This window comes from Camelina sativa, chromosome 8 (assembly GCF_000633955.1).
Source record: "Camelina sativa cultivar DH55 chromosome 8, Cs, whole genome shotgun sequence".
NCBI classification, from domain to species: Eukaryota; Viridiplantae; Streptophyta; class Magnoliopsida; order Brassicales; family Brassicaceae; genus Camelina; species Camelina sativa.
The window spans coordinates 9,398,556-9,411,510 of NC_025692.1; the positions used below are offsets into that span (position 1 = coordinate 9,398,556).

The window sequence follows — 12,955 nt, forward strand, 5'->3', positions numbered from 1 at the left end:
TTAGAGCAGATCTTTACAGTAATGTATGTGGTGCAGTTGAACAAGGAGATGTAGATTCAAAAAAACAAGGCAAAGAAATAATTTTACCATCTTCGTTCACAGGCAGACCGCGATACATAGTAGAAAATTATCGAGACAAAATGGCAATATGTTGACGGTATGGAAATCTGGACCTTTTCATTGTTAGAACAGCAAATCCAAAATGGGAAGAAGTGAACGAACATATAAAAAAGGCGGGAAATGAGAATGCAAATGACAAACCTGATATTGAATGTTGTGTATTTAAAATAAATTTGGAAGAACTCCTTAAGGACCTAAAAGATGGAGTCTTTTTCGGTCCTATTACAGCAAATAGAAATATAATTTATTACCAGATATTATCTTTTGTTATATTTGATAAAAATGCAGAAAAAATCACTAGAACAACTGCAGAAATAGTAAGAGCTACAAATTATAGAAAATTGTTTTATTTTATGAATTAATATATTTTGACTTGAAATTCAATTAATTGTTATTATGTTGTTCATATAGATAAAAAGTAATTTGGGCGAAAAAGAATTAGAAGGCGTTCCCACATGTGTGCATTCAATTGTTGGAAATACTTATTTATTCAAGATTCAAGTTAAAAAGTTTGATTTTGATGCATCATATCAAACTTTTACATTCTTGGAGATTATAGACCAAATAAAGGTAAATATCATATATAATATGATGTGTTATGTTTGCTAAATACAAAATATTATTTCAATTAACATATTAATGGTTTGTCTTTTGTGTTTAGAAAAGTTCAGACGATGAAAATTACGGAGCCAAACGCGAAATTTGTAACGAACGTCAAGAACCAATTGATGATCAACGGAAGAAACCAAGAATTGAGGAATGAATTTGATTTTTATTTTCTTATAAGTCTATGCATAAAATTAGGTTTTTATACAGTTATTTTAATTTGGATTTAACTCATCCTTAGGATATGTTTTATTATTATTATACCAAATAAAATAAGTGATACAAAAATTCTGATTTCATGAATGTTCAGTTAATAATTATTTAAAGAATATACTATTCAATAATTCATAATAATTAACTGATAATATATTATTTTAACTAAAAGTAATAGTAAGAAATATGTAATTTAAAAACGATCATACATTAACAATGCACACATCACTAAAATATAAGAATTGATGACCTATAATAAACATATATACATATATTTATATTCTACAATTATATAAATTATACTAATTAAAAATTAAACAAAACCCGTCTCTAGTGTTATATATTCATGGGGTTTTGAGTAATATTCATGTTTCTTATATACTAGTTAAGTTAAGTCACTTCTCATCTTTTTCATGTAGGATCTATTTGCACAAGTTCCTTAGGTCATCTCCATCAAAGATCCTTAAACATATCTTAGGAGATTCTTAGCTCAAAAACAAAACAAAAAAAAAATCAAAAATGCGAAATATACTTAGCATTGGCGCTTAGAAAAGTGATTTTAGGATCCTTTAGAACCAACGACGTGTCAGCATATTGTTGACTATATTTTTTAACAAAAAAGATAAAAATTACCCTATCTCCTTCTCATCTCTCTCTCGTCTTCTTACCGAGGACACACTTTCTGGAAGCGGAGGTAACTTTTTGATTAATTTAAGACATATCGGTGGAGGTAACGTTTTTACATCCATATGTCTTTGGACATTGTCACAATACTGTAATTTATATCTTCTCTTATCTCGTTCCCTTCCTTCTATAATGGCTTATGAGTTGCATGTTGATTGTTTTATGTCCAGCCGTCAACTACATAGCTATATCAAATCATCTCGGAGTTACACCATCGGTTTTAGCTGCTGGACTGGCTGCTGATAATGTTACATGTGCTGTATATTTCACGACATTGTTTGCTTTGGGCTCCAAAATACCTACCAAAGTTGTACCACCACCGAGTACCGGTAAGTCTGAATGTTGCTGTGATGTCCGGTTTCCGTTTGGTTTGGTGTCCTTTGGAAAGAATTGATCATCGAGGTTATGTAAATCTTAAGTTAGGTAGTCGTTTCTACTGTATTAAATATCCAGAGGAAGATGTTCTGTTTCATTCTTTTTATGAAATGTAATAATTTTGAAGTTTGTTTAAAATTTTATGAAATGCAATCATTACTAAGTTTTTTAAAATATACAATATTAACAAATTTAAAAAAAAAATTATACTATAACAATTTAGGGGGAGGTATTGGTTTGAGATTTTAAGAGAATTTTAATGACTTTAAATAAAATCATGGAAAGTATAAAATTGAGGATTCTAAGTGATTGTTTAGAAAGTTGTTTAAAATCTTGCTGATTTGTTTTTCCTAATCTTGTAAAATCACTCGTAAAATCTTGTAAAATCTTTCTCAAAAAATATTGCACAATATTCTTTTGATTCAACGCTTCTGTGAAAGAAAAAAAAAATCTCTTGCTTATCTCATCTTCTATAAAATCATCTTTATTCAACGCCTCTTGACATTGAATAACTCAAGTTTTTGTTTTGATTTGTATTTTTAGTGCTCTCTGTTCACATACGTTTGCTCTCTGCAAGATAAATAGTAAAATATATCTTCTTTAACAATTCACATTCACAATTCACAATCATAAGTACACGTTTGCTCTTTGTCTATCACAATTCATGTGCTGGCTGCGAAGGTACTGACTCTATCGCCGGAGTAATCAACGAAGAAGAAGGAGGAGGAGGCTTGTAGGGTAACAACGACACGACAGGTTTGGGTCGGAGCAAAAGCCGGAACCTAGCCACTATTTTTTTTCTGGGTATATGAGTTTGGTTTGCGACGTCTTCGGTTCTTCTTCTCTGCCTCCCAAAAAGTCATGGACTATGATTCACAAATCTCTCTATTTGATGAGAGAGTTTTCATGACTCTTTTTATGAAGAAAATGGTATAAAATCTTAAACCAATAACATAATATTTGAATTCATTAACAATCCAAGATTCTTTTGTTTTATTTGAATAACATAAAACTTTTAATGACTTTGTAAAACTCTTAATCCAATAACAATAGATTTATCAAGATTTTAGATTACTTTTTATAAATCCACAACTAATAACACCAAATTTTAAAAGAGTTTTAGAAAGTCTTAATTGAATAACAACATATTTTACATAACTTTTAAAGTCATTAAAATTCTCTTAAAATCCCAAACCAATACCTCCCCCTTACAAAATTATATGTTTTTTTAAGAATCACAAATTTAACAATCTTCAATGGACCTATTAAATTCTAAAGTTTCTTAAGAATTTCTTAAACTAACTTTTTTCAAAATTAATAATAAATATATTTTCAGCAACTTTTGTTTACACCCATTGATGGAGATGCCCTTAGAGGTTATGATTATTTTAGACATTAATCTCTATATAATTTATCACGTTTATTTGAAATAATGATTTTTCAGCTATATCTCGAAGAATTGAATATTTCTATCTATACTATTAAAAGGAAAGCATTTTTAATAAGTAGACATAGTTTGAAATTATTACAATGAAATGCCACTCAAATAGGAATAAGGATATGTATAATCCTTGAAGCCAAACAGAAATAATTAATGATAAACTGTGAAGCCAAACAGTTATAAATGTGATTAAACGGATCAGTTATAAATGTCTATCCAAACAGATTTTTTTTTAAAAATGAATTTTTTTTTTGTCAACCAAACATTAAATTAGAAAATAACTGAATTTAATCAATTTCGTTTGATATATAAGGAAATCAAAATTTAATTCTACATTCCATATAAATAGAACCGATAATTACACAATATCTTTGGAAGTTGTTAAAAGTTTATGTCCATAATAATCAAATAATTAAAATCGAAATTATATATATGTAAACATATTTGAGTTGCTTTTATATTGTGAGATATTTATGGAAACAACAAATCAATTTAATACAATTAAATAAAAAACAAATAATCATTTAGTTTCAATTTTGCAATATTTTTTTAATAAAATGAAAGTAATTAATTGTTGACAAAAAAAGTAATTAATTATGATTAGTATAGATGGAAAGAATTAAAAATCGAAATTTTATATATTTAAACAAATTTAATTTGATTATATATTAAAAGATATAGAAAAGTGTATGTCGAGTCCCACGTCGGCTAAATATATTGAAATAGTACTAATAATCTTTCCAATTACGAAGGAGCAGGAGACTTTGATTTAGGCCTGGGCAAAATACCTGGATCCGAAAATCCGATCCGAACCTGATCCGAACCTGTATCCGAAATTGTAAAATACCTGAACGGGTTCTAAATCTCTAAATCCGAAAACCCGAACCCGAACCCGATCCGAACCGAAATCCAAACGGGTATCCGAATATATCCATGTTATTAATATATAGTAGTAATATATTAGTAATATTTATAATTTTAATAATATAAGTGTTCAAAATATTCATATTTTTAGATATTTTTGATAATTTGAAGTATTTAAACTATTTTTGATAATTTGATAATTTGAAGTAGTAAATTTAGGTAAAAAATACACTAAATTTTCAGATATATTGCGTATTATTGAATAATTTAGAGTAAATTAGATACTAAAATTTAGAGTTTTGTGAACTTCGGGTAATCCGAATCCAAACCCGAAATACCTGAACCGAACCCGATCCGAACCCGAAGTCTAGAAATACCCGAACGGATCCTAAATCCGAAAACCCGAAAATCCGAAATACCCGATCCAAACCCGAACGGGTACCCGAATGCCCAGGCCTATTTTGATTTATCAAACGTCCAAATTTAAAAGTTAATTCAGCTTCTTATTTGAGTATATATATAATATAAAACTTTTCAAAATTTCAAAATATTATGTTATTTATTTTTAAAAAGTTTCAAATATTATAAATATTGAAACTTTTGAAAGGTACACATATTATAAATATTCAAATTTTATAGAATGTTTAAATTATTATAAATAACTAAACTCCATTGAAATTTTAAAATATTATAATATTTAAACTCTATTAAAAATAAGTAATATTAATATTTTAACTCTATAAAATTTTAATATATAAAAAAGTTAGAGTTAAACATGTAATATTAAAAACTACAGTTTTTAGTTCTTCGTAATCGTCTTAAAATACCAATGTATAATTGCGAGATTTTGCAAGTTGTTTAAAGTTGTTCCATAATAACAAACAACTAAATTCGAAATTGTATATACTTAAACTTATTTGATTTGGTTTTATTGGTCAGGAAATAAAAAAATGTGACATTTAAGTCTTATTTTAACTTTAGAACGAGAACAAAAAAAAGACTAGAAAAAACAAGAAAGAGGGAAACCAAGAATTCAAAAAATTTTAAAAAAAAAGATTATGCTCCTTAGAAATTTTGGTAACCTACCAAGGAACATAAATAACGAGGAGAAATAAGAATAAAAAGAACGATCCGAAAAAGAAAAAATGATAAAACATGAATGAATAGGAAAATCTATTCCTTATACAATTTGAAAGGAACAATTTTCTTCTACGATTCTTAAAAAAAAAGAGAGTAGGAATAGTCTAGGGGCCACATGTTAAAATTCGAAAAATAAATTACTTCTAAATGGTAACAAAAACAAGGAAAAACACATTCCCTTTTTAAAAAATGACCAGTTGGACCCATAATCATTATAAATTAGTATGACAACCCGTCTCGTGGACTCCACTAGCCTTCTGCTAGCTGCCTCAACGGACCGTCCGTGGACTCTGCTAGCCCTCCGCTAGCCGTCCCAACGGACCCCAAGCTGGCCTTGCAGGACATCGATCCTAACCCCTCACCGTGGTAAATGGAACTATTCATCCAAATCCACAGTAGGTTATTGGTGCGTTAGGCGTTCCTCGAACCCTGTTCCCCACATTTTAACAACCTTCCCACAGGACAAGCTGTCACCAATTGATCCGATTTTTATATGACAATCCGTTCCGTGGACCCCACTAGCCTCCCGCTAGCTACCCCAACGGACCGTCCGTGGACCCTGCTAGCCCTCCGCTAGCCGGCCCAACATACCCCAAGCTGGCCCTGTAGGGCATCGATCCTAACCCATCACTGTGGATATCCAAATCCATCAGTAGGTTATTGGTGACAGCTTGTCCTGTGGGAAGGTTGTTAAAAGGTGAAGACCAGGGTTCGAGGAACGTCTGGCGCACCAATAACCTACTGGTGGATTTGGATATCCACAGTGATGTGTTAGGATCGATGCACTGTAGGGCCAGCTTGGAGTCTATTGGGCCGGCTAGCGGTGGGCTAACAGGGTCCACAGACGGTCCGTTGGGACAGCTAGTGGTGGGCTAATGGAGTCCCCCAAAACGGATTGTCACAGTTAGAAGCATACATGGATCATTTATGCTTCAGGGAGCATACATGGATCAAACATGTACTATGAAGTATACACCGGCTAATTGAATAATAAAAAATTCAATTAAACCAAGTTGAATTTTCAAGAAGTGGTTCATTTATTTTTAACTGTAGCATATATGGATCAGTTATACTTCAAATATTTAATGCGAATTCCGGATTAATGTTGAAAAATATTATTTTCTTTTTGATTAGACAAACAATTAGACACACATAATAGGAGAAAAAGAGACAAAAAAAAAAAAAAAAACTACCCTTAATTTTAGAAATATTATGTAGAGTCCCACATCATATTATATGAAAAAATAACTAGATACTTTCTCCACTAAATAACAGTTTCACGTTAGCATGAAAATTGGGTTCCAAAGATTTGATCCGGTTTAACCAGCTCATCGGTTTAATCATGGTTTTTGGATCTTAAACATTGTGTTTCCTGTTTTTGATGTGTTTTACGTATATCACCAGACTGGAACTCCAACCAGTTCGCGGTTAGACCGCTCTGCCTAGTCGGTTTGGTACGAATTTAAAAGAATTGCTTGAGAGAAATATATACAAGATGGGATGGGTTGGTAGTATATTTGAATATTTTCATTGACATATTTATTATAAATATTTGGAAAAAAAATGGGTACGAAACAGAAACTGGTAATTCGAAAAATAGAAAAAATTATCTAAACTATTATGGTAAAATACGATAAGAGAATTTTGGGTGGCGGGATAAAATTAAATAATTTGGATAGTTAGTTTATCAACTTGCTTACCGGGATGAATTTGACCCGTTTGAAAATTTACATCACCCGGTTTGGGAAGTTTTTATTTTTCTGACAATTTTGGCTTATTTGACACTTCACGGGTTTGATAAAAAATGAACCCGTCAAAAAATCCGATTTACATTTGATTCAGGTCTATTGCCATATCGATCCAAAATTTATGGTAACTAAAAAACGATTGGTTATGAGATGACAACGAGTAAATCAAATTATAAAAATTTTGTTTAAAAAACATGACGAGAAAATAAAGATAATGAGACGAGATCATAAAATTGGATCAAAATCATAATTTCAACTTTAAAATATCAAATATTGCATATGATACACCACATTTCTCTTACTATTTGCTGTCTCGAAATAAACATACCATATTGTTTTTAATATAGGTGTCATTATAAATAACAAAAACAAATCTGATAAATTTTTTTCGAGCTCGAATTAAAAACAACTCAAATAATGTTCTTAAAAAAATTACAAACATAACCCCATACATATGTAATATATTATAAACATAATAGCGAATTTAGGTTTTGAAATCAACCCCGCACGTACGTGCGGGTCCGAACCTAGTTTTCTATAAACCATTAGCTAGCATGCAACTACATATCTATACTATTAAAGCAAGAGTAATCATATGCTATTAAAGCAAGAGTAGTCAAATTGGACCATGACTTCTATTTGGTACGTTTTTCATTAAAAATGATTAGAGAATCACTTAATTAAATTAAATTAACCTATAGTTTAAATTTGTCTAAATGACGTTTATACCCTTTGGTCGACAACTTATTTACCACCGGTTTGGGATGCGGATCCTGTTTAACCCAACAATAGTAGACTTCAAAACACACGGATCTGTTTGTAATCTGGGTTGATACTATTCGGATCGTGTATTTGGTTTGATTCAAGAATAATTATTCTCGTCGCCAAACAGAGGTATAATCCCTATAAATAAGAAAATTGGTATCCGAGTATTTAATGACTTCAGTAATATCAAATATTAACTACTACCATACTTAATCCCTATAATTATTACGAATATTAATAATAATGAGAAATCTTTAATACTTATCGATTGTGACTTTGTTGCTTTCAAAATAATCAATAGATTAAATACAAAATTGTATATATATGTAAACTTATTTGATTTGCTTTTATATTGTGAGATATTTACGGAAACAATAAATCAACTTAATACAATTAAATAAAAACAAATCATCATTTAGTTTAGATTTTTCAATATTTTCTTAACGAAATTATAGTAATTAATTATGAGTAGTATAGATGGAAAGAATAAAAAACACAGAAACTATATATATATATATATATGTAAAGTTGTAAACTAATTTACAGAAAAGGTGTACTGTATATCCCACATCGACTAAATATTTTGGAATATGGTTCATAATCACTATAAATATATGACTAATATGTTTTGAGTACAAATGAGCAGGAAGCTTGATTTATCAGGTATCCAAATTTAACAGTTTCAATTGGTTCTATATTTGAGCATATTTAAACTTTTAAAAAGTAAACATATTATATATATTTACGTTTTTCTAAAAGTTTAAGATACTATAAATATTTAAATTTTTAAAGGATGTTTAAATGATTATAAATATTTGAACTTCGTCGAAAGTTTAAAATATTAGAATATATTTAAAGTCTATAAAATATTTAAAGTAATATTAATATTTTTACTCTTAAAAATTTTAAAATATAAAAAAAGTTTGAGTTAAACCCGTTAAAACAGCTATTTTTATCAAACTATAAATTAAATTGTTTGTTTACAATTTTTTCAGTTCGTAATCGTCCCAAAACGCAAATGTGTGTAATTGCGAGATATATTTGTAAGTTGTTTAAAGTTGCTTCCTTAATAATCATTTAAAAAATTGAAATTATCTATATTAAAGCATGAGTACTCATGGATCAATTTTTGGACCATGACTTTGTTTTAGTAGTTTTAAAATAAAATGGTTAGTAATCAATAATTATTAATACATTAGTATATTTTGGCATTAACTTCTAAATGATAACCTAAATATACATAATGTTACTATAAATACAATGGTTTCCTAACCATTAAAATATCTCACACTAAAATTTAACAAGCAACTTCTCCTCTTTTGACGACAAACCAAAATAAAGAAAAACTCATCCTCTTACAAAATTACGATCTGATATTGTGGTGTGTCTATCCTCTTACAAAACTACTATCCGATATTGCGGAGTATCTATTCTCTTATAAAACTACTATCCAATATTGCGGTATGTTTGTTTCCGTGAAAAGTTACATTCTGCAAACTAATTACTATATTAGGATTTCTAATTTACTGTATAACCCCAAATATACAAATAAACACGATATAAATAAAGAAAATAAGTCAAAATAAAAAAACTACATTACAAAAATACAAATTACAAAAAAAAAATAACTAACAAAATATATAATTTTGTGCTCTAGCACGGGCCTCCCTAGTTTATTAGTAGAGATAGCATGTATTAGGCTACATTCTAATCATATTAGCGAGATAGCATGTATTTATAACATGATACTATGTTAAGTTTTATGGATTTCAAAATTTAATTGATAATGAATAGATTAGTGCACATGTCCCTTATATACTAAGTCAACTCTTTTTTCCACACAAACTTATACTCCGTTTGCTCTTATGTTTTCACTTTGATATAAATAGTGAATTTGTTCTTATGTTTTCACTTTGATCATAATAAAGTATTGGGCTCAATTTATTGATTCTGGTAAGCGCAGCCCAGGTCCAAACCTAAATTTAACATGGTTTTATTGTTTTTGAAAAGGATATTCAATCCGGATAAATCGAAACAATACAATTTAACTCAACTGAGCTAATATTAATAATTTAATAGTTCAATGAATATTTTTTTTTAAACCAAACCCAAAAAAAAAAGTTTATTCATAACATTAAAATTCTAAAATCTAAATAACTCTGCTCGTAATTTTCATGCCCACTACACTTTAAATAATAGGAAGTTCTTTTCTTATTGAGTTTTGATAATATTAAAGTTTTATTTTAGAATTTGCACTAGCAAGTAGCAACCACGGGGATACAAAGATAAAAAAAAAAAACATACAAGGTTGATGCATGATCTTTATTAGATCTTGTAGTAGAGTGGATTAGGGAGCTTAAAAGTCCTTCTCCCAGGGCTGTCCTTAGCCAAATCAGCCCATTGGTCTCCAATATTCCCAATGATAGTGTGGCCATTCCTCTCCAGATTCTTCTTCTCCTTTGATTGAAGTTCGCTATCTTCTTGCTCGAGCCTGTTGGCCTACATTCCCTACATATACATATACATATATTGATGTAATCTTATATTATATATTTAAGTACTGTATATATGATTAAAGTTACAAACTATTCTTACTTGAAAAAGACATGCCTCCAGTAGGGGAAGCCAGCAGCTTTGAGATTCTTTAGAGTGACTTCCTCCAAATCTTGGAATCGTTCAGTGAGTAAGACGGGGCTAATCCAGAGTTCAAGGATGTTTTGGTAAAGATGCAAGGTCTCTGGGAGGACGGGAGCTTCTCCGGCCTCCAACCACTTCCTGAACGTCTCCGGTTCATGCTTCTCTGTTCTAAGAAACCAAACGAACAAAATGTATATCTCTCTATTATATGTTGACATCTAAGAATTAATAGAATATATGGACATGATGAGTACAACTACAAAAAGTTTAACTAAAACACTCTATGGTGGTGGTAGGACTAATAAAAGTAATGTATGTATATACCCGTATCCATATTTGGCGTAAAAGGGAATATTAGAGAGGAGGGTCTCGTCTAAGTCAAAGATCCAAACATTGTAGGTGTCATTCCTTAGGACAAGGTCTTTAGCGTAGAAATAAGCTTCTTTGCACACCGTTTTAGAGTCGTAACGGTACTGTTGGGAAGTTTTCAGATAGTCTTCAACATAGTCTTTGCAATTTGCGAACACCGTCTTGAAGTTTATGATGTTAGAGGTCTCGACACCAAGGTGCCAGCTGATGGAGAGTCGTTGTTTCTCTAAGAACTCGGCTTCATTCTCAACGATTTTTGTTGATGTGAAGAGCTCGATGAGCCTAGGAACGGGTTCTGAAGGCCGGCTGTGGGAGACCGTAGCGGTCAAGAACAAGAGAAGTGAGAGTGAAAGAATTTTCATTTTGTTTTTTTTTGTATGGTTATTTTTTTAATCTATAATATTTATCTGTGGCATATACAAAGGTTGGTATTTATAATAGCGTGAGGTTTGTTTTGCGTTATGGTTATTACTTATGATGATACGATGTGCAATGGGGAGATAAGTTTACGTGTCTAGCTTCGTGTGATGCAAATGATTGCTTATCCCATCACTATCAAGAGAATAAATGAGATTTTTTTCACTTGCACCATTCGATTTTGGAGCACGTTTTTGACCGTTAATCTATTTTTTTTTGGGCAAACGACCGCTAATTTATTACTAATTATTAGCTTTACAATCTTGCATGGTTGTGAAGTTGTAATCCAAGAGACTTCTTGTTATTTACAGAAACTCACTTTGTGTTTGGATCGTTAGGCCACGGTGATCCAAAGCTTACAACACCTAATCAATGCCTAATCTTTGTTTAAGTGGATGCTTACACGGTTACAACACCTTTTTTAATCTTTATTTTACATTTTCTAAGTTTTGATTATTACACGCCGTGTGTTGATAAACAAATTCCACAGCAACACCGGGGGAGAAACTCAGATTATCTTGTATGATATTGATTATGTGTGAGACTAAAATAGTTGATTATGTCTTAGACTATGCTGATACAACGAACATACGTATATGTCACTCAGAGTAGAAAATACGTACTTTTTGTATATATGTCATGTGTCGACCGACTGTACTAAAAATTTAAAACTACAAAAAAAATACATGTGTTTTTGCTATGATATAAGAGCCATACCATAGATAATATCTAAGGTGAAGATAAAACAATCGGTGGTGATGTATACACTTGTGAAGACGATTTTCTTCACGTGTTTATTTTCAGACCAAAATGATCCATTGAAAAAGTTGTCATGAAAACTGTTTTCACAAAACAAAGGTCAAAGGTGGTGTCATTCATTTTGAATAGGATAGATATATAGACCACGACAATAACAAAAAAAAAAAAAAAAAAAACGTTAATTACACGTTCATCTCCGACTCTGACAAATAATTTTTTTTAAAACAAAACCTAACAATAAAGAAAGCAAAAAAAAACTGGAAACTGATGATTAGATTTTGAGCCACCACAAACTTTCCACGTTGCAAAGTGTGGTTAAGTGGCTTAGTTCATAGATTTAGGATTTGGCTGCATATTTCAGAAATCACATGGATTAATAAGAAATTAAGCCCAGATTTAGCCCACTAATAAGCTTAAAGGTTTTTTTTTGTTCTAAAAGCTGAAAGGCTTTAATATTAAATTTCAGACTAAGAATGATAATCTATTTTTGAGTTTTGGACCCATGATTTTTCCCTCATTTCCTTTATAAATAAGAATTGAAGTCCAAAGACCTTCTCCATCGGTGGGTTGATAACAGAGTTCTTAGTGTATTTGGGCAAAAAAATAAATCATAACAAAAAAAATAACTAAGATATCCTCTTATATAGTAAACTCGAATGTAGGTTAAGAGGCGCTACGTGTCAGTTGTCTGTTGGGCTAAGAGAAAATACAAACTGACAAAAAAAAATTGGAAGTGATTGATTTTGTTATTTTTCCTCTCTCTCTCTCTCTTTCTCTCGCGTCTGTATCTCCGAAACAAAAAAAAAAACAAATTGGA

At 30.4% G+C, this 12,955-nt stretch overlaps 1 protein-coding gene across 1 annotated transcript; it reads right to left on the reverse strand.

Moving 5' to 3' along the window:
* On the reverse strand, positions 10,181 to 11,397 carry LOC104706792 (vegetative storage protein 1-like). Its single transcript, XM_019229102.1, has 3 exons — positions 10,918 to 11,397; positions 10,552 to 10,761; positions 10,181 to 10,464 (listed from the first exon to the last, which is right to left on the reverse strand). The coding sequence occupies exons 1-3, from the start codon at positions 11,322 to 11,324 to the stop codon at positions 10,212 to 10,214; spliced, it is 870 nt and encodes a 289-aa protein (XP_019084647.1). The 5' UTR covers positions 11,325 to 11,397; the 3' UTR covers positions 10,181 to 10,211.